General features: G+C 43.7%; 1 protein-coding gene across 1 annotated transcript; it reads left to right on the top strand.

Annotated features, from left to right (window-relative positions):
• The first annotated feature begins 3,037 nt into the window (after positions 1–3,037).
• On the top strand, positions 3,038–17,867 carry LOC134396008 (zinc finger protein RFP-like). Its single transcript, XM_063122328.1, has 6 exons — positions 3,038–3,574; positions 5,036–5,131; positions 6,402–6,632; positions 7,980–8,002; positions 10,425–10,549; positions 14,244–17,867. The coding sequence occupies exons 1-6, from the start codon at positions 3,155–3,157 to the stop codon at positions 14,783–14,785; spliced, it is 1,437 nt and encodes a 478-aa protein (XP_062978398.1). The 5' UTR covers positions 3,038–3,154; the 3' UTR covers positions 14,786–17,867.
• Positions 17,868–21,708: the final 3,841 nt, after the last annotated feature.

Below are 21,708 nucleotides of genomic sequence, written 5' to 3'. Positions count from 1 at the left end.
CCATCCAGCACTCACTCATCCTCTATGGCCCTATAATTACCAATCTGCTATAAATACACAGTGAGTACCTTCTTTAAATGTTTCACTCATACTTATTAATTAATAAACTTTTATATTAAACTTAACATCACTGCCTAATGCAATAGAACATCACAACGGCACATGAAGATTCATTCTGCCAGTGCATGGTCAAGGTGATTCTCCGTTACACCAGCTGGGTCGTAAGCCTCCATTCCACACTACACACCATCCCGATTGGGTCAGTAAGCAGGGTAGGAAAGATCACTTAGCCAGCCATGGGAGGAGCCCCTCTTCCCAGCAATGTCTGCATCCTCAGTTTATGCTCCTGCATTCTTGCAGTTATCTCCAATTTGCAGTCAGAGATAACAGCAGAGATTCCCCTGCACACTGCTTGCCCTCCCAGTAGGGAAAGATGCTCCCTGCTTCTCACTTCTTCATGCTCCTGCTGGCTCTGTTCAGGCCTAATCTACAGTCTGAATTAACTCATCAGACGAGGGCCCATGTCTGGGAAATATATTAATTTCTTCTGGATTAATTCCAAAAGACTTAATGAGTTCTGCATGGTGCCATTGCTAGGAAAAGGTTTTAACAGTGGCCACGTGTTGATGAGAACACACTCATCTATTTCCAGAAGAGTTATTTCAAAAGTATCATCTACCAGATAGAAGAACACCGTGTACAGAAATCAACAACTTTTCTGGTAAGGTAGCTTTTCTCCATACTCTGAATTCATTAACCTATTGGCTGCCCAACGATCTTGAAGTAATTAAATTGGAAGAATTCACACATGTATGATATCCTGAAGAAGTGCTGTTCCTTGCCACCCCCTCCCCTGATGGGCATGGAGCCACAATGTGTGGCTCTGTGCCCATTTCTGGTGTCATGCTTACTCATGAATAAGTGCAGCATGAGGCGTGATAGGTGCCCACACCTCCCGTGGTCTCGGGACGATTCTAAAACTGCAGAAAGAATCGGGTTTTCCCAGGGTTTCTTTATCCCTGGGAAAACCCATGCCCATCCCCCCCCGCCCCTGGGACTCCCTGTGCATCATTTGGACCCACAGGGACTCAGCTGGACCATCATTCTAGCCTGGACCATCATTTCTTAGGCTAGAAATGGCCTAAGACAGCGGTTCTCAACCTGTGGGTCGCGACCCCTTTGGGGGTCGAACGACCCTTTCACAGGGGTCGCCTAAGACCATCGGAAAACACATATTTCATTTATTTGTAATTAGAAATAAATATTTCACAATATATAATTACATATTGTCTTTGTGATTAATCACTATGCTTTAATTATGTTCAATTTGTAACAATGAAAATACATCCTGCCTATCAGATATTTACATTACGATTCATAACAGTAGCAAAATTACAGTTATGACGTAGCAACGAAAATAATTTTATGGTTGGGGGTCGCCACAACATGAGGAACTGTATTAAAGGGTCGCAGCATTAGGAAGGTTGAGAACCACTGGCCTAAGAGATCATCTAAAGAGGTCCTCCAAGGTCATTGCAGGCTGATTTTGGTTCCCCAGGAGAAAAAACAGAAACACCTATAGGGATAAAGCAAAGTTTAGTTCCCTAAAACAAAAAGAACCAAAAAGACGAAGTAGAGCTGGATGAATCTGTAAATTCTGCTTTCTCGCACATGGTCATACACCACCTGCCTTGGCCCTGGAACAGAAGCATGGGAGTGGGGAGAAGCTTTATGGCTGGCCCTGGAAAGGGTGGGACACACAATGGAGCATGCAGATGAGGGGGAAGCTCTGGGAGAAGTGGGCTTTGGCGTATATAAGGCCCTCTTCCCATCTGGTGGCACACCCTTCCAACCCATCCTAATAGGACTCAGCATGGGTTGGCTCAGTCGCTTTGAGGCCAGGTCAGAATTATGTGCTTGCTCCCCTGATTGGCTGTGGGGAACACGCATTCCCACCTACTCCATACTGATCCAGGGAACATTGGTCATGGATCTCCACGATGAGGTCAGACACTTTGGCAAGAATATGCAGGATGAGATCCCCGCAGCTTAATGGTGAGCAAATGGAGGTTCCTTGATGGGGAAAGGGGGTTGCTATAACCTTGTTCACTCCCCCTACACAAGTCTCCAGTTCTTGAAAATGGGACAAGGTCTCTCCCTCAACTATGAGGTGGATGGCTGGGCAGAAGCAGTGAGATCCAGCTTGCATCTTGGGCTGAGGTGGCTCACCCTGAACTTATGCAAGGAAGAGATGGTGGCAAGACTACCATCCCTGTTGCAGCTCAGCCCCTCATGACTGTAAGAAGCTTTGTAGAGATCATCTTTGTATGCTGAATAAATGCGACTCTTCCTTTACCCAGCCCTTGTGTCTCACATCTTTATTCTGAGCTGTGGACATGATTGGATGCTTTAAATCTCAAGTTCTTTCTGTCCTAAATAATGAGAAATTTGCAAGTTTGGGTCAATTCTTATCAAAACCGAACTGAAACGAAATTCTCACCCACCCTTAAAATGCATCTCAGGAACCTCAAAATACGAAGGTTGTGTTTGTGGAGTGCCTGTTACTGTAGGGACAGGCAACGTTGTCAACTGCTTCCCTGAAGGGCTCTCATTGCACACATATGCTCCTTAACCTGCAGTCATTATAGAGCAAGTGATCAGTAATTATGGAGAAGGAAGTAGAGTGGGTCTGGCTCTGGGGTGGGGAACATCCTGGCCTTCCTGCAGGATGGGAAGACTTTAATCACCTCCCCTGAACACCCCACCTAGGATCAGCCCAACTACCACGCGCTTCAGCCAGCATTGTTAACAATTTTCTTTAAATTTCATACTCCCCCCCCTTCCTGGATTTGTCACCAAAAATCCTGACAAATCCGGGTTTTTCCTGTCATATGGTCACCCTATGTGTTTCCTGTATTCGAGACCTTGGACTTTATCGTGAACAGACTTCAGACTGTGACTTTGGATGTTGATTTTGGAATTTAACGCTGCATCTCTGCTGCTAGGACTCACTTATCTCTGCCTGTTACTCCTGGTAACTAGGAGCTTTGCTGCTGGCCAGCTTCCCAGACTCTGTAACTACAAACATGACACACCACGAGCCTGAAAGCAGAGAAACGAAACTCAGGCTTTCATTCCTCTGCAGGCAGACACAATGGCAGATGAGAGTCCAGTCCAGAATCTCTGCGATGAAACGAAGTGCCCCATCTGCCTGGAGTATTTCAAAGATCCGGTGATCATCGGCTGCGGGCACAACTTCTGCCAGGCCTGCATCACCCAGCGCTGGAAAGAGCCTAACAAAGATGCTCTGTGCCCTCAGTGCAGGGAACCTTGTCAGCAAAGGAGCTTCAGGCCAAACCGGCAACTGGCGACTATTGCAGAAATAGCCAAGCAATTCAGTCTTCAGATGGCCAAAGGGGCAGAAGTGTTGGGACGAGTCTGTGAGATACATCTGGAGCCCCTGAAACTTTTCTGTGAAAACGACCAAGCTCTCATCTGTGTGGTTTGTGACAAATCCCAAGAGCACAGGGAGCACAAGGTGATTCCTAAGGAGGAGGCTTTTGAAGCATACAAGGTAGGATACTGCCGTGGGTGGAAATGGGGAATTGGGATGCACAAGAATCTCACTCTCTGGTGCAGCTGGCAGGGCCCAAATGACCACCCAGTGAGCAGTGGTGAGAGCAGCAGAAGCAAACTCCCATTTTAATCCTGTAGTCATTGTGGTGCTATAAACTAAATGAAATTAGCATGTGGATCTGCACATGCTCAAAGTATTATTATTTTTTAGTCAGGTTTGGCAAACACATTTGGGTGTGTGTGTTGTTGTTCTAGCATATCAGGAATGCAGAAGCAGTTGTAAACCACAGAATTGCAGGGGTGGGAAGAAAGAAGAGAAATATTTGTGTGCCTCACAAATGAAGTAACAGACACTTCCATCCAAAGCCACCCCAAACATTTGTTAAAATTGCCCATCTGCTCACCCGAAAGCATCCCAAGTAAATGCTTGCAAAGGATTGGTCCCCTTTGGCCTACAACTCTCATCAACCATAGGGAGCTTAGTCATGCACTCCCCGCTCTGCTCCTTTGCTAGATTGGCATTTTCGTCCATCTAGCTGAGGTTTTCGGGTGGGGAAGTGAGGAAGTCTGGGGATAAAGTGCAAGCAGGCCTCCCCAGTCCCCTCCCCACCTCAACCCCAGGAATTCCACCTTTACCTTCCATCTTAGGTCAATTCCATAACCTAGGAGAGGAAGCCATCGTAGATCCAACCATGGATCCAGAACTACAAAATATTCTGTGCCTCCCTCCCCCGACTTTGTCTAGCATTGTTATCCTGGTTTTTAAACAAATTCCAAACAAAACTAAAAAGAGAACCAGTGTGGTGTAGTGGCTAAAGTGTTTGACTGGGAGATAGGAGATCCTGGGTTCTAGTCCCCACTCGGCCATGGAAACCCACTGGGTGACTTTGGCCCAGTCACAGACTCTCAGCCCAACCTATCTCACAGGGTTGCTGTTGTGAGGATAAAATGGAGAGGAGGAGGATTATGTACGCCGCCTTGGGTTCCTTGGAGGAAAAAAGGCGGGATATAAATGTAAATAAATAAAATAAAAACTGAACCTGAACATCCATGTAAATAAAAATGTGAATAAATACCCAGAGGCATCTTCTGGCAATGTTCAGAACAAAGCACAGGTAAAACGTCCTTAGCCTCAGCATACAGTATATGTGTTTGTGAAATCCCAGAGCATTAAATGCTAGCAATGTGAACACATGGCTCAGAAATACAATACACAACTATATCAACATCTCCTATATCCAGAGGTCCAGAAGGTCCTAATTGCAGAACAGTGCAAGAAGAAAAAGGAAGTATTGGCATTCTGAAGTCAATGGTGCTTCCTGAAAGATTTCCTAGGCTTTGTATCAATGGAAAGTATCTTCTAGCAGACACTTCCTTTCCATTTTTAAGTGTATCTTCTCTGCAGCCACTGCTAACCCAAATTCCTCCTTTCTTTCTTTCTTTCTTTCTTTTTTGGCAGGGTAAAATTCAGAGTCATTTGAAGTTCCTGATCAAGGAGGAACAAAAATGTCTCTCTTCTATATTGAGTCAGCAGACTGAAAGCAAGAATCTGCTGGTAGGTACCATTGTAGAACTGGCTGTCTCTGCAGTACAGTTTTCACATACAGAGTTGTTCAACAGCAGAGCATGTGCATCACATACATAACGTTCTAGATGTAATCCTTGCCCTTTTGTTCCACTTAAAGCAGGCCTGAGCAATATGTGGCCCTCCAGATGTTTTGGTCTACAACTCCCAATGGCCAGCATAGCCAATGGTGAGGGAAGATGGGAGTTGTAGGCCAAAACATCTGGAAGGCCACAAGCTGCCCACCTTTGCTTAAAATGTGGTAAAGCTGGGAAAGGTCTCTGATCCAGAAGTTCGAGCGCTGATGGCAGTCAGATTGAGCACTGCCATGCTAGATGGACGACTGGTCTTGACGCCATCAAAGGCAGCTTCATATAGTCACGATCCTTCCTGTGAATTTTTCCCATATCTCCCAGGGAGCTTGGGCTATTGGGTGGTATGGATGTGTCATACATACATACATAGATATCATTTTGCTAATTTCTATCTAGATGCTTGTGACTTTACCCACAAAATGCTGTGAAAATATGTCACAGAGGGCAATAGATGGTTGCAAATGTACATGGCGAGCTCATTATATTAGTGTCCAATCCCAAGTAACATCTAGGACTCTGACACAGAGAAGTAAATGGGACTGGAGGGGCCAGTGGCACTAGTCCTGAGGGTTCCTAACCCAGACCTAAACCCACAAGAAGACAGATTCCGGCTGGACATCAGGAAAAATGTCCCGACTGTTAGAGCAGTATGACAATGAAACCAATTACCTAGGGAGGTGGTGGCCTCTCCCACCCAAGAGGCACTTGGGCAGCCATCTGTCAGGGATGCTTTAAGGTAGATTCCTGTATTAAGCAGGGGGTTGGACTTGATGGCCTTATAGGCCCCTTCCAACTCTACTACTCTGTGATAAACCTGAGCTGTAGCCTGTCTCTCAGGAGCCAAAGCCTCCATGAACTGGAACCCCTAGATACAATGTTGCCTCAGCCAGAATCACATGTGTGAAAGCACCCCACTCCCATTTTTACACCCAGGGAACTCACCCTTCCCAGAACAGGCAATGCACAATGCAGGAGCTTTCAGAGACAATGGACTGCTAAGCCAGCGTACCACCCCTTTAAGGCTCTCTACTCTACAGGGCCTTGGGAGGGCTCTCCCCATAGTACTGCTCAATCATGGCTCTGCTCACATTACTCATTTAAAAAGAAGGAAGTATGTGAGCCCGGCCAGGCCATGTCTTCTCCATCTTTTCACTTTCTCAATACAGGAGCAGACAGAAAAGGAAAGGCAAAAAATCACGGCCGAATTTATGCAACTGCACCAATTTCTGGAACAACAAGAGAAGCTGCTGCTGGTTAAACTGAAAAACCTGGATGATGAGATAGAAAACACCAGAAAGAAACAGCTTGCCAAACTCTCCGATGACATTTCTGCCATAAAACACCTGATCAAGGAGATGAAGGAAAAACAGAAGCAGTCGGCAAATGAATTCTTGCAGGTGAGACTTAATAAATAAGTGAAACATAAATACATGAAACGTCCCATTATTATTTATTTATTTATTTATATAGCACCATCAATGTACATGGTGCTGTACAGAGTAGAACAATAAAAAAAGTATCTGAAAATACTTTTAATAATGTTATTTCCAAGAATAATGTTACATTCTAAGGTAAGTGTGTGTGTATGTGTGTGTGTCTATGTCTATGGGACTGTTCAGACAACAAACTAAGGAATAGAACATTGCTCAGCCCCGTAGATTCTCCAGTATGGGGTTCTGCAGGAATGAGCTCTGTCCCCCATGCTGTTTGGCATCTACATGAAACCGTTGAGTGGAATCACCTGAAATTTTGGAGTGCACTGTCATCAGTAGGGTTGTCGCACACAGTAGACTGGTTCTGGGTGTCCAGCGGACACCCCCCCACACACATCTAGCCCGTTGGATACAGTTGGACACCCCAGCCATGAGCGTGGGCCACTACTTGCAAGGCCTTGGCAAGTGCTCAGCAGCTGCCCATAGCCATTTGTGAAATTGCACACTTCTTCTTTTCACCATTGACGCAAAAGGAGGAAATGCACAATTTCCAGAGCCTCCAGAAATGGCATAAATCCCAGTATTATATCAATAGTAGCCAACATTGATGCAAATGCAGGAATTGCACAATTTTGCAAGCAGCTGCAGGTAGCTGCCAAGTGCTCGCTGGACCAAACCAAGGCTCAGAAGAGGCTTGCATGGTCCTGTGAGAAGTGGCAGGGTGAGCGCCAGCTGAACTCAGTGCCAGTGAGTTTGCCCACCCCTAGCGCCAGTATCCGGATGACACTCAACTCTCCTTCTCATCTTCATCAGGTGAGGCTGCAAATGTGCTTGGATTTCCAAGTCTTGGATTTTCTCTTTCACACTAACTTCTGCTTTTATTCTTCACATGCGTAGAGGAACTTAGTAATGCTTCAACATAGCTTTTAGATTCAAATAGTGTGCAGGACGAAGAACAGGGAAGGTTAACTACTTCGTTTAAGTATAGTTGAAAGTGTTTTAGGTTAGCTTTAAACTGCAAGTAGTAAACCTATCCATACAGTATACTATCAACAGTGAGGAATGGTGCAGATGTTCATGTCAAGACCTCTGTTTTGCTGGTGATAAAATATGTAAAACAGTAGTTTTCCTTCACAGTTTTCAGGTACAAAGCTCCTCCTGAGTACTGAATACTGTTGGTGTTCCGTTAAAGTTGCTAGAGCTATACTGGTTTACTCTAGCTGTCTCCTCTATTGTTTAAGGGGTCTCTGATGCATGGGAGGAGACTGGGGCATAGTTCTGAATTTCTCTCCTTCTTTCTCCTCCCCCTAGGATATCAAAGTTACATTACAAAGGTATGTAATTGCTTTCAATTAGATTACATTTTGGTTTCTACATCTTTGATAGGTCAAATAAAAGACTGCAAGATTGACACATTGGTAATGTCAGACAATACCTCAGTATTTTTGGAACTGCAATGTTCTGATACTCCTAAAGCCCCCAGTCTGTAGCGCCTTTCTCTCTGATAATGTCTGGTGAAGATTCATCACTGGCTCCTGAAGTGCCTGGGACAATCTCCTGCCCAACTTTCTGTGTTAGCTGGTAAATTTTGAGTCCTGTTTCTTCTGGTGCAGAATCTGATCCTGATTGATAGCCTAAAACTTCTTTCCCCACGCTAGTGAGAACAGGCTTGATCCTGGCACAGAAAAGGCCTTGGACAAAATTCATTTTTACTACTTTGACTAATTTTGATTTTCCAATAGAACTTTTGAAATGGGGGGGGGGAATTAGCCCTGAGAACTGGAGTAAGGACTAATGGTTCATATTCAGCCTTTTTTCCCCCTACTTGGGTAGAGTACCAGACAGGGATGAACACTTTCCCCATTGATATTCAGTTTATCCTTGGAAACCCTAGCATGTGCTATTAGATAAAACAGTAGTACTCACAGTTTTGGGAATGCTGGCTTAGAATTTAAAATTATCCTTTATGCTGATAAACTTTTGATGTTTGTCTCAAAACTCCAGTCATCGGTTTTGGCTTTGACAAAACTGATTAATACTTTCAGTGATTTGTCTAGCTATTCAATTAATTGGTCAAAGCTGGAAATAATGCCAGTTGAAGATAGGGTATACTCTAACATATTAGCTAATTGACAATTTCATTGGTGTCCTGATTCCATTACTTATTTGGGAATAATAATTCCTAGAGACATATCTCAAATGATTAAGTTAAATATAAATAAGTTGATTAATAATATTTCATGTGATATAGATAGATGGACATCTTTAAAGTTAAGTCTAAGGGGTAAGGTGAATACACACAAGATTAATACTATAACTCAAATTGGTTATGTTATACATGTAATCCCCTTACTTAGCAAATATTTCCAAAACTTAATGCTTTGTTTTGCAATAAATGAGGGGTTCCTTGCCACCAAGAATATCCCTGAAAAGGATGCAACTTCTCATTAAAGAACATGGGTTTGGCTTTCTGGATCTTGCTATATACCATTGGGCTTACCTGCTGACCTTTTCCAAACTTTGGTCTTTTCCACTTAGATTGATTGTCCAGCTTGGTCAGTTTTGGAATGGCCTTAGCTAGACCTTCTTGAAGAGTGATGCCCAGAACTGGATGCAATACTCTAGATGAGGCCTAACCAGGGCCGAATAGAGGGAAACCAGTATCTCGTGTGATTTGGAAGCTATACTTCTATTAATGCAGTCCAAAATAGCATTTGCTCTTTTTTACAGCCACATCACACTGTTAGCTCATATTCAGCTAGTGATCTACAACAATTCCAAGATCCTTCTCGTTTGTAGTATTGCTGAGCTAAATATCACCTATCTTGTAACTGTGCATGTGGTTTCTTTTCCCCAGGTGTAGAACTTGGCATTTATCTCTATTAAATTTTGTTCTGTTGTTTTCACCCGAGCACTCCAGCCTATCAAGATCACTTTGAAGGTTGCTTCTGTCTTCCAGGGTATTAACTATCCCACCCAATTTTGTGTCATCTGCAAATTTGATCAGCATTCCTGCACTTCCTCGTCCAATTCATTCATAAAAATATTGAAGAGCACTGGGCCCAGGACTGAGCCCTGTGGTACCCCACTCGTTACCTCCCCTCAGTTTGAGAAGGTACCGTTGATAAGCACTCTTTGAGCCCGATTCTGTAGCCAACTGTGGATCCACCTAATAGTTGTTCCATCTAGCCCACTTTTAGCTAATTTGTTAATCGGAGCTCACCACTTATAATGCAATGGATTGAAGATCTAACAGCACTAGTAACATTTGAAATAGTATATAGGTGCCATTCACAAATGGACTTATATTTGGATATTTGTTCTGCCATTACAGAAGTTTATGTGTAATTTACTCATTTCCCCCCTTTTTTCTGCATTTAGAATATTGTAATATTTGTAACTGAAACCTTTAAAGTATGTAGTTACACTTGCATTTTTTACTTTTGTTTTATTGTTTTGTTTTGTTAAAACTTACAATAAAAATTGTTGTTTTTTTAAAAACAAAACAAAACACCTGTATGGATGTGGGATAGTAGGACCTGTAGTAAATTAGGGCCTCCGTCCTCAGCTGCTTCTATCTAGCAAATTCAACTAGCAAGTACATTTCAAATTCAGCTAAAAGTAATGGTTTCAGTTCATTTCTGATTTGACCTCCACCACTTTTTGTTCCCTGCTTTTTCTCCTTTATCTTTACTGCTGAATTAAGAGACTTGAGAAGAGGTGGACAAATAACCAATATCAGTTCTTTCTTCCTAGGTGTGATGAGAAGAAATGTGTGGGTCAAATAGTTTCTCCTCTTGAATTTTCTGTATTAAGGAAACAAATTGAGAAGATTGCCAAAAAGCTTCCTTTTTTTCAGGATGTCATGAAGGGTATCAAAGGTAACAAAAAGTCAACATATGAACTATTCTGAAGTGATTTAATATCCTCCAGCTGACTTGTTGAAATCCAATATTTGTAAAGCTTCATTAGGGTTTCCAGGCTGTAACCTCCAAAATGAGCATTTAATTTTAAATGTGCATTTAATTTTAAAATTAAATTTTAATTTTAAAACAGGTGATGCAGTAACTATAGCTGTTTATCCATGTACTCCTCTCATCATCATCCAAACATAAGGTGTGTTGAATCAGACTTAAGTTATAGTCCAACATCCAGTTTCCAAGAATGGTCAGTCAGATGCTTCCAGGAAGCTCATGACCTGTCCTAAACTGTTTGTCCCCCTGAATCATGACCATCTAGACATAGGGATGGAAGAACTGACCTGCATCTGATTTGTCAGATGCTCACCCTGCCACCACCATCTACCCTCGCTCATAGGGCTGTGTGAGGTTCTTTGGAGACCCAGTGAGTCTCTGACCGTGTAACGAGCCCATCCGCCCTCATCCGGAGCCTCCATTTTGTGCAACAATGGAGGTTCCAGAAATTATGCATTTCCCCTCTTGGGTAAACAGGAGCTGTAAAAGGCCCCTTTTCCACAATGGGGAAAATACGGAATTCATGGAGCCTCCGCTGTTGTGCATGATGGAGGCTCTGGACAAGGGCAGATGTGGCCAAGAGAAAGAACTAGTGTGCCTAACATTCCAGGAGTTCCAGTGTGATGCATGCTGCAAAGGAACTGCCCCCTCCTTGTGCATGTTCATAATAATCAAGTGTCCTTCGGAATAGGCATGAGAATGCATTGGACTGAAGCTGTAGCTAGACCTAAGGTTTATCCCAGGATTGTCCTGTGGTCAAACCTGTTCATCTAAGTGCCACACAGGGCATCCAGCGCTCAGGCAGGGACGAACCCAGGATGATCCTGGGATAAACCTTAGGTCTAGCTACGGCCTGAGACTAGCAGACCAACAGAAGAAAGTAGGAGCCGCAGATTTGCTCAGAGGTGCCAGTGGGAGTATCGCAAAATGCCCCAATAGACCCAGTGCCATTCGCCCTCCTTGGCAATTGGCCCTCATTGCACATGGCTATAACATTCAGATGTCCATCCGAATAGCCACAGGAATGTATTGCAATGAGAGCAGCAGTTATACAGAAAAGAGCAGGAGGCAGGAAACTGCTCACGTGTGTTGGAATTAGAACCCCAAAGCATCCTTTCAGATGTTTCAGATAGTTCCTTCAGAGAGTAACATACATCTTGACTAATAAATGCAATTACACAGAATCATAGAATCATAGAATAGCAGAGTTGGAAGGGGCCCACAAGGCCATCGAGTCCAACCCCCTGCTCAATGCAGGAATCCACCTTAAAGCATCCCTGACAGATGGTTGTCCAGCTGCCTCTTGAAGGCCTCTAGTGTGGGAGGCATTTTGAACATAACTTTTTTTTCATTTAAGATAAATTGTGATCCAGCTTCTCACACTTGTATTAAATTCAGTAAATCATTCGGAATTGCTTGTATTTGCACATTTTGGTGCAGCAGTTTTGGTACCCACAATTCTGAGGCTATTTCTACCACGTGTGATAGAAGGAACACCTTTTACTACCTCTTCTCCAGCATAGGGGAAGTGGGATGTTTATTAGTGTAAGATGCCACCTATGGCTTAATTTTCACTGCTGAGATGGTTTTCAGTGGTTGGTTCTGCTAGTCTCAGGTCATACTTTGCTATCAGAATTGGTTTTCCAGTATCATCCTCCCACATAAAAATGGCAGGGACCTACTCAATCTTCCCATGCTTTCTATTACTATGCCATGCCGTGCCGTGCCGTCGCATATGAGAATGTTATACACTGGGATTCTTGCACTTTCCTGATCTCCTCTATAGCCCAGTGCTATGGAATGGTGGACATCTATTGGGTATTTTCTCAGGCCATAAGGGAACAGTAATAGGGCTCCTGTGCTATCCTGTGGAGATGTGGATATCAATCCAATGCATTTGCATGGACATTGAGAAGGACAGATAATTTTATGTCCCTTCAGGAGAAGAGACTTTTGCTACAGAGCAGTTGTGGCATTGGGACCCTTCAGGTAATTTAGATGTACCCACTGAGTACACTTATGAGAAAACCTAGGGGACATGATGTTTCATGTGGTTTTGCATCTAACATCCCAGCTAAATTCTGTGGCTATTTGGAAAGACATCTGTATCTTATGGAATAAGAAGTCACTGTTATTGAGAATGTGTGGCATTGTGTTCCTGGCATTTGATGTGTGTGTGGGGGAGTACACCCTCCATGCATCTATGGCTATCCTCCTGTTTCCTGAGAAGCTGTTTGTTTCCATCCAATGTATTCTCATGATCATTCAGAAGGACATCAGAATATTATAGTGATGGGCCATTCCTACATCATATCTGGGCACATTGGGTGTCTGGGGGCAGTCCCTTTATCACCCGTGAGGAGTTTGGAGACTCTGGCTCCTTTCTGTGTGGCTGCTCATCTTGATCCAATGCATTCCTTTTATATTGCATTTTATATAATAATAATAATAATAATAATAATAATAATAATAATAATAATAATATAATTCTTACCCACCTCTCCCTTTGGATCATATATTATGGTTTTATACTGTTGTTTTATACTTTGAATGGTCTTAATTTTTGTGAACCGCCCAGAGAGCTCCGGCTATTGGCCGGTATTGAAATGCAATAAATAAATAAATAAATCCTATGGCCATTCAGAAGGACATCTAATATTACAGCCATGCTCAAGGAGGGGACCATACCTTGGAGCATCCATCACACTGGAACTCCTGGGAGGTTGGAGGGTACTAGCTCTATCACCCATGAGTACTTTTGAGGGTCCTGCTCTTTTCTGTGCTTGTCACAGCCCAATGCTTTCCTGTGGCCATTTGGAAGGAAGCTTGATTATTATGGCCATGCACAAGGAGGGGGGCATTCCTATGGATCATGGATCACACTGGAACTCCTGGGAATTTAGGGTGTAGTAATTCAGTCACCCAATAGCAATTTGTGGGCTCCCACTCTTTTCTGTGGTGATGGGCAGGCAAACTCAGCAAGCGCTGACCCCATGAGCACTCGTTCCACCAATGCTTTCACACACCAGCTGTGTTGAGGGGTCACAGGAGTTGTTCCCTAAAACCACTCTGCTAGTAAATATTTTGATTCTGAGTTGTTTTCGATGAAAAATAAATGTTTATCCCCTTTAGGTATGTTGATTTGAAATTGATCCCTAAAATCTTCCAATGATTTCCTATGGCCATTTGGAATGAACCAATGCATTTCAATGGCCATTCGGTGCCTTTCATTTTAGTACATCCCACAGTGGGACATGGTTTACGTCTTCTTCAAAATTTGTGAAAGCCACTGGATGGCCAGAAGAGCATAATGAACTTCTCTTAAAGTTTCCTCCCTTTGGACATGTGCACACACACAAAATCTTGAGGCAGGGAATCTATGAAGCTTAGTGGTGAAGAACTAGCTCCAATGCGTGTTCACTCTGTTTTCTGAACTGACTCTCATGGGAAAGCCATTTTTCTAGTTGTATACTGGGTTCTCCTACCTCTTCCTTTGCTCAGGGTTGCATAAGCCTTGGTTGCAGGTTGGAGCAGATTCTGTCACTGACAATGTCTAAAACTCTCCTCTGCAGCCTCTCTGATCCTTTCCTTTCTCTTACAGCAAAATTGGCTGGAGCAGAAATCATGGCACTTCCCACAGTAGGCCTCTCAATGGATAGCCAAGAAACAACCCAATCAATGCTTCAACAATTGTGGAATACATATGGATATGCCCGGGCTTCCAGAGATATCAACCTATTGAGTTGCTGGACCTACATTATAGGAACAGAGAGAATAACCTCAGGGCGCCATTCTTGGGTAGTGAATGTGGAGAATGAACGGTTCTGGGCTGTGGGGGTGGTAAAACAGTCCTTAAGGCATTACAGAGGTTCACAAAATCGGATCTTCGCTCTAGGCAGGTTCCCAAACGGAGAACAAAACATATTCATTTCTCCTCAAGTATCTCTGGGCTCAAACCCCTCTTCCACTTCTCAAATTGTCTTTCCTCTGGATGTTATGCCAAAGAAGGTCCGTGTGTCCTTGAACTGTGAAGAAGGATCATTGGCCTTTTTTGATGCTGACAACAGCATCATCATTTACACTTTTTGGAATAACTTGTTCCCTAGGGGGACAATTTGTTCTTGGCTCAGTTTGGGAAAATGAGATGAGTTTGATGATTGGTACAAATTCAGTTTTGCAGTGGCAAAACACAAATCTGTCAGTTTCAGTTTCTCCCACAGTCAATTAAAAAACACCAAAAAAAGAACTCAAGTTCCTTTTGTCTCTAATATGGAGAAATTTATGAATTTTAATAAAAATGAATTGAAACAAAATGAGTGCTGATCCCCCCAATTATGGAATGATCGCCTTGATGAGGCTTGCCTGGCGCCAACATTGTTATCTTTTCGGCGCCAAGTTAAGATTTTCTCTTCTCTCAGGCCTTTGCTAGACCTACCTCTAAATCCGGGCATGAGGAGGGGCGAGCCCGCAATGCAAGTATCGCGGGCTGTTGCTCTAATCCACACGTCAGGAAAGCCCCATTGCGCCCGACATTTTATTTTTGGTTTAATGGGGCCGCTGCGCACGAATGCTGGAGTGGCAAGGGTGAGTTTTTTTAATATATATATATATTTGGCCACTGCCCCCACCTTGCCCTGATCTCCCCACCCTGCCCCTGCTCTCCCCACCCTGCCCGGATGGGCACAGCTTCTCCCGGCTCCGAATTCAAGTAATCGCCGAAGCTGGAAGAAGCCATGGAATGGGCCACACGCTCGTGGTCTCAGGCTCAGCCCGAGACTGCAGGAAATATCAGGCTACAAGCGGTGCCCATTATCCCAGGGCAAGGGAGGGTTCATCCCTGCCTGAGCCCGGGATCCCCTGTGCATCATCTGGATGCACAGGGGCGATCCCGGGTATCAGCCCGGGATAACCCCTCGTCTAGCTAAGGCCTCAGGCAGTTAACAACATATTGTGAATTTTTAATTGACCCCAGAATAGTTGTTTTAAATCAATATTGTTTTTAAATCAATATTGTTCTTATGCTTTTGATGGTTTTAAATTTTTGTATATCTGTTTTTAATGTCCATTATTTTTAACTTTTGTAAACCGCCCAGAGAAGCTTCAGCTGTGGGGCAGTATAGAATCACAGAATCATAGAATAGCAGAGTTGGAAGGGGCCTACAAGGCTATCGAGTCCAACCTCCTCCTCAATGCAGGAATCCACACTAAAGCATAAATTTATATAAAGCATAAAAGGTATATAAATGTAATAAATAAATAAATAAATAAATAAATAAATAAATCTGCGTGAGGAAAAGCATGATTTTCTGGCTGTTGTGATGAATGAATCACAACTTCAGTAATGTCCAGGTTTTCTCCTCTTGGCAAGAGTCTGAAAAAGATCATGAGCTGCTTGGAAGGAGGCTGGTTCCATTTTAGGATTGCCCACCAGCACCTGTTTCACTAATCTAGGCTGACCATATGAAAAGGAGGACAGGGCTCCTGTATCTTTAACAGTTGCATAGAAAAGGGAATTTCAGCAGGTGTCATTTGTATATATGGGGAACCTGGTGAAATTTCATCTTCATCACAACAGTTAAAGCTGCAGGTGCCCTGCCCTCTTTTAAATCTGGTCACTCTGGTATAGCTCCTACGGCTTTAACTGTTGTGATGAAGAAGGAATTTCACCAGGTTCTCCATATATACAAATGACACCTGCTGAAATTTCCTTTTCAATACAACTGTTAAAGATACAGGAGCCCTGACCTCCTTTTCATAGGGTCACCCTTACTAATCAGGACACCCACTCCACCCTTGCATATGATGCCGTCCATGCATTTCTAAAAGCATGCTTTAAAAGGCTGCTTTTATTTTGAAGAAAAAGGCACGCTTAGGAGCCCCAATCCGGAATGTTTTCTCATTGTAGATCGGCAACAGTCACTCAGATCAGGCTTTAGCCTTAAGGAAACCCACAGGATCCTCGTGATGGCAAGAACAGAAATAAAGAGAAACATAAAACCTTTTAAATTAGCCAAGCTGCAAAGTCACATGAGGTGGTGTGCTAGGTTGGAAAACAAAAGTTAATAGAGGCCAAATTGGGAGGCAGCTTTAACTGGTGAAGAGGGAAGTTCACCAGGTGCTGCATGCATGCCTGAATCTCCATATATACAAATGACACCTGTTGAAATTCCCTTTACTATGCAACTGATAAAGATACAGGAGCCCTGTCCTCCTTTTCATATGGTCACCCTATTTATAAGTTATTTTAGTAAGTTGGGGTAATAATATACATTTTATGGGCAGCTGACATCAGTAGATCCTGAATCCAATAGCAAATATTTGGGGGTTTGTTTGCTTTCTGGTTTTGTAGAATAAGGATGCAATCCCTAGCATTTTTTCTAAGAAAATCATGCAAAGTAAAGTGCTATCACCTTTTTGATTTTCATGATACATACATGAAATTTGTAGGAATTAGAGCACCCTTTAAAGTGTTCATTCCTGCCCAATGCCAGACAGATAGGTAGGGTGACCATATGGGCTCCTGTACCTTTAGCAGTTGTAGAGAAAAGGGAATTTCAGCAGGTGTCATTTGTATACATGCAGCACCTGGTGAAACCAGATACAAAAGAGGACATGGCTCCTGCAGCTTTAACTGCTATGGTGAGGGAATTTCACCAGGTGCTGCATGCATACAAATGACACCTGCTGAAATTCCCTTTTCAATCCAACTGTTAAAGATACAGGAGCCCTGGCCTCCTTTCCATATGGTCACCCTATGATAGATCCAGTATTTTTGTGTGTGCAAGCAAAAGGTAAAATTTGCTTTTTTCAGAGAAATCACTCAAAGCAAAGAGTTATAATCAGAACCATTTTAAAGCCTTAAAGTGACAATTAGGATGTAGCTATTCCTAATCTGTCTGGTGTATGTTTTTAAAATGCAAATATACCTCTCTCCTCTAATCTACTTTTCTTTTGTCTGTTTTGAATCGATCACTGAAGCTGTCTCTAAATAAGTGATATATGGTACACTCATGAATGGCCACTCATTGAAGTTTGGGGGTCAATTTCATGATGTTGTCTTCAGGCAGGACATCTCCCGCCCTTTCCCCCCTTATCACACTGACCAAAACCACAGAGATACAGCTTTAGAAATCCATCAAGTCACCTTGTTTGTATTGAAGGCATTGCACCATAATTACACCACTAGATGGCACTGTTTTATTGGTTATTATTATTTACAATATTCATATACTAGGGGTGTGCACAGACCCCCCGCTCCGCTTCACTTGCAGATCCGCCATTTTCCGGATCGGGCCGCTCCGCCCCGCCCCCGCTCCGCCCACTTCCGCTCCGCTCCGCCCAGAGCTCCGGATCCGGATCCGGAGCTCCGTTTCCCCCCCCCATAGGCTTGCATTGAAAGCTAAAAAATTATACAACTTTTTTTCTGTTCAAGTTAGAAACCTCATGTTTGGCACCATGACACCTCATGGGGATATACACACGCATGCCAAGTTTCAAAGCAATCCCATCATCCCCTGATTTTTGGCGAATTTTTGAAAATCGGGCACCCCACACACAACATCCCTGCGAGGTGGGCAGGGGAGGAGGGAGGGAAGGCAGGCAGGCATGCAGCTGGCATTTCTGGGGGCATAAGGAAGTGAGCCAAGGATAAGCCAGTAATGCATAGAAAATGGAATAAATCAATCAATAAACAAAGGAGGGGTGGAATTAAAAGCAGCAGTGTTGCTCAATAAACAACAAGAAGAACTTTTTTTAAAAGGCTATATCTGTCTTTTACCAGCAATAGGGGGACGTGCCCGGGGGAGGGGGAAGTAGCTGCCAGTTCAAGACACTGACAGCCACAGCTCTGAGAAGAAGTAAAACGCTCACTTCGACTCAGAACAGGCATTGCTCCACCACTGAAAAGTGACCATTCACTTCAACTCATGATAGGCATTGCTCCACCGTTTTACTCTCTTTGGAAGGCTCTAATGGCCTTCCAGTGCAGGAGAGAGTGGGGGCACGTCCACGATGAGATGCCCTAGGGGAGCTCATCCCCTTGCACCACATCGATTCAGTTGTTCCCCAAGGTTAGGGTGGGGAGCAGTGCTGTGTTTCTATCTCTTATTCTTGGCTTAGTATATGATTTCAGGTTGTGTTTGTGCATTTGGTGGGGCTACTGTGTTAAAAAACACGGGGAAAAGCCCGTTCAGATGAAGAAAGAGAAGTTTCCCAGAATCCCAAGTTACCTGTTTTGCCTATGCCCTCCTCCAACTTTGGGATCATCATGACCGGGAGCTGACTCTGCCCCTCAGCCCTTTGAAAAAGGTATTTTTCCCGCCGATTTTTTAAAAACGTCTAGCCCGCGACCCGTATGATGCAGAAAGTTGAGAGTGGTCTCAAAATGACCCCCATCCACGACTCTCTGTGCACAAGAATTTTCAGAACGATAGCTTAAACCCCCCCCAGTTATCCCCGATTCTTTCCCTCAATGCAATCCTATGGGCGAAAAGCCGAAAACGCAGTTTGAGCCGCGCGGTTGACCCGATTTTCACAAAAATATAGCCCGCGACCCGTACGATGCAGAAAGTTGAGAGTGGTCTCAAAATGACCCCCATCCACGACTCTCTGTGCACAAGAATTTCCAGAACGATAGCTTAACCCCCCCCCCAGTTATCCCCGATTCTTTCCCTCAATGCAATCCTATGGGCGAAAAGCCGAAAACGCAGTTTGAGCCGCGCGGTTGACCCGATTTTCACAAAAATATAGCCCGCGACCCAGACAACGCAGAAAGTTGAGAGTGGTCTCAAAATGACCCCCATCCACGACTCTCTGTGCACAAGAATTTCCAGAATGATAGCTTCAAAAATAACGTAGTTATGCGCGATTATTTGCCGCAATGCAATCCTATGGCGAAATGTTTTCAAGATGGCGACCGGAGCGCTCCGCCTGAACTCGGAGCTCCGAAAAATGGCCGCTTCTCTTCGCCTTGCTTCTAGGGGGTCCGCGGTCCGCTCCTACTCCGCCTCTGGGTAAGGCGGAGCAGGCCAATCCGCTACTGCTTCTACGCTCCTAATCGGAGCGGAGCACATCCCTATCATATACCAACTCAGTAATAGGCTGGATGAGGGTCAATAAACTGAAACTGAATTCTGGCAAGACAGAAGCCCTGTGGGTGAGGGGTTCCCGAGTCTGTGAGAAAGGCTCATTGCCTGTACTGGGTGAGGTGGCACTCCCTCTGAAAGATCAGGTTCGTAGTTTGGGGGTACTCTTAAATCCATCTCTGTCGCTGGAGGCTCAAGTGGCCATGGCAGCTCAGAGTGCTTTTTACCAGCCTCGGCTGGTTCTCCTGGACAGGGATAGCTTGGCCACGGTGGTACAGGCACTGGTAACCTCAAGATTGGATGACTGCAATGCGCTCTATGTGGGGCTGCTCTTAAAGCTGCTCCAGAAGCTGGAGCTAGTGCAGAACGCTGCAGCTCAGCTGTTGTGTGGAGCTGCCGCTTTCCAGTATGTAACTCCTCTGCTGAGGGAACTGCACTGGCTGCCTATCTGCTACCGAGCCAGGTTTAAGGTTCTTGTACTTGTGTACGAAGCCCTAAACAACTTGGGACCAGGTTGCCTGAGAGAGTGCCTTCTCCCCTACCAACCTGTCCGGTTACTGAGGTCATCTGAGGGCATGCTCCTGGTGGTTCCACATAGATGCATCCTCCGATTGGAGTCCACGAGGGGCAGAGCCTTCAGTGTGGTGGCCCCCCTCCTATGGAACTCCCTGCTTCTGGAATTCAGGCAGGCGCCAACTTTGTCTTCTTTTTGGCATCTCCTGAAAACGTAATTGTTCCAGGAAGCCTTTCCTTAATGACCAGCCACGGTTCACAGTTCATCTTTCATTTTGCTTTTAAAAATCTATTTTGTATTCTGTTTTTATTGTATTTAATCTTGTACACTGCTCCAAAATTTTGAATGGGGAGTGGTATATAAATATTGTGAATAAATAAATAAATATGTTGAATTTTTATGCTTTTATGATTTTAAATTTTGTATATTTGTTTTTAATGTTCCATGTTTTAATGTTTGTAAACTGCCCAGAGAGCTTTGGCTATGGGGCAGTATATAAAAGTAATAAATAAATGTAATAAATAAATAACTGGAACCACCAAGAGCGGGCCCTCTGACAACCTCAGTGATTAGGCAGGTTGGTAAGGGAGAAGGCGCTCTTTCAGGTATCCTGGTCCCAAGTTGTTTAGGGCTTTATACACTAGTACAAAACTATTAAACCTGGCCCAGAATGATTAATTGGCATGGAGGTTCAAACTCAAGGCAGAGGTAGGAAGCATTCAATTCAAATCATGTGACTGCCCATGTAATGAGCTGATTGCAATCTCGGGACGAAAACGGAAGCAGAAAGCAGTTTCAGTTTGGTTTTGGTTTTTTATAGAGAGAAGCTCTAAGGCTCTCTTTCCTTTAAGTAGACATGTGAAGGCCCGGGAAAACCCCAGAAAAAATTCAGGTGGGAAAATGGTTTTTTCCCCATTTTTTCCAGAAGCCTCTTTTGGTTTTTTTCTGAAAAATTGAAGAAAATAAAGAAAATGGATTATGGGATGTTTTATTTTAGCATGATGACAACAACAACAGTTTATTGCAGTCAATAGACCATTCCAACAAAAATTACATACAAAAGGACTGAGCATACAATTAGCTATTAAAAAGACAAGTAATCATAGAGGATCTAATAGAAATGGCCAAGTTCAAAAACTTGGCCACTTGCTCGGTGATTGCTTTGTCTGAGTTCCGAAGTAAAAGGGACATTAAGAATTCAGTTGGGAGACCAGGAAAAGATTGTAAAATGGGGTTCAGAAGAGCATGATGAATAAAATGTTTAAGACAAAGCATTCAGATATTTACTTCTCCAAATGATTTCTAAAAACTATTATTTATTTAATTTATTTATTTATTGCATTTTTATACTGCCAAACAGCCGAAGCTCCCTGGGCAGCTCACAAAAATTAAAACTATGTACAGTATCAGATTATTACAATTTCTGTGCACCAAGGATAAGCAAGTCCTAGGTTGCAAACTAGGAGGGA

This window comes from Elgaria multicarinata, chromosome 3 (genome assembly GCF_023053635.1).
Source record: "Elgaria multicarinata webbii isolate HBS135686 ecotype San Diego chromosome 3, rElgMul1.1.pri, whole genome shotgun sequence".
Classification (NCBI taxonomy): domain Eukaryota; kingdom Metazoa; phylum Chordata; class Lepidosauria; order Squamata; family Anguidae; genus Elgaria; species Elgaria multicarinata.
Note: the sequence above shows the minus strand (reverse complement) of the source record. Positions and strands in the feature narration are given on the sequence as shown.

Coding starts and splice junctions, on each gene's coding strand:
- LOC134396008 (XM_063122328.1), top strand. CDS start 3,155: ATGGCAGATGAGAGTCCAGTCCAGAATCTCTGCGATGAAACGAAGTGC. Junction 3,575..5,035: donor AGGCTTTTGAAGCATACAAG/GTAGGATACTGC, acceptor CTTTTTTGGCAG/GGTAAAATTCAGAGTCATTT. Junction 5,132..6,401: donor CTGAAAGCAAGAATCTGCTG/GTAGGTACCATT, acceptor TTCTCAATACAG/GAGCAGACAGAAAAGGAAAG.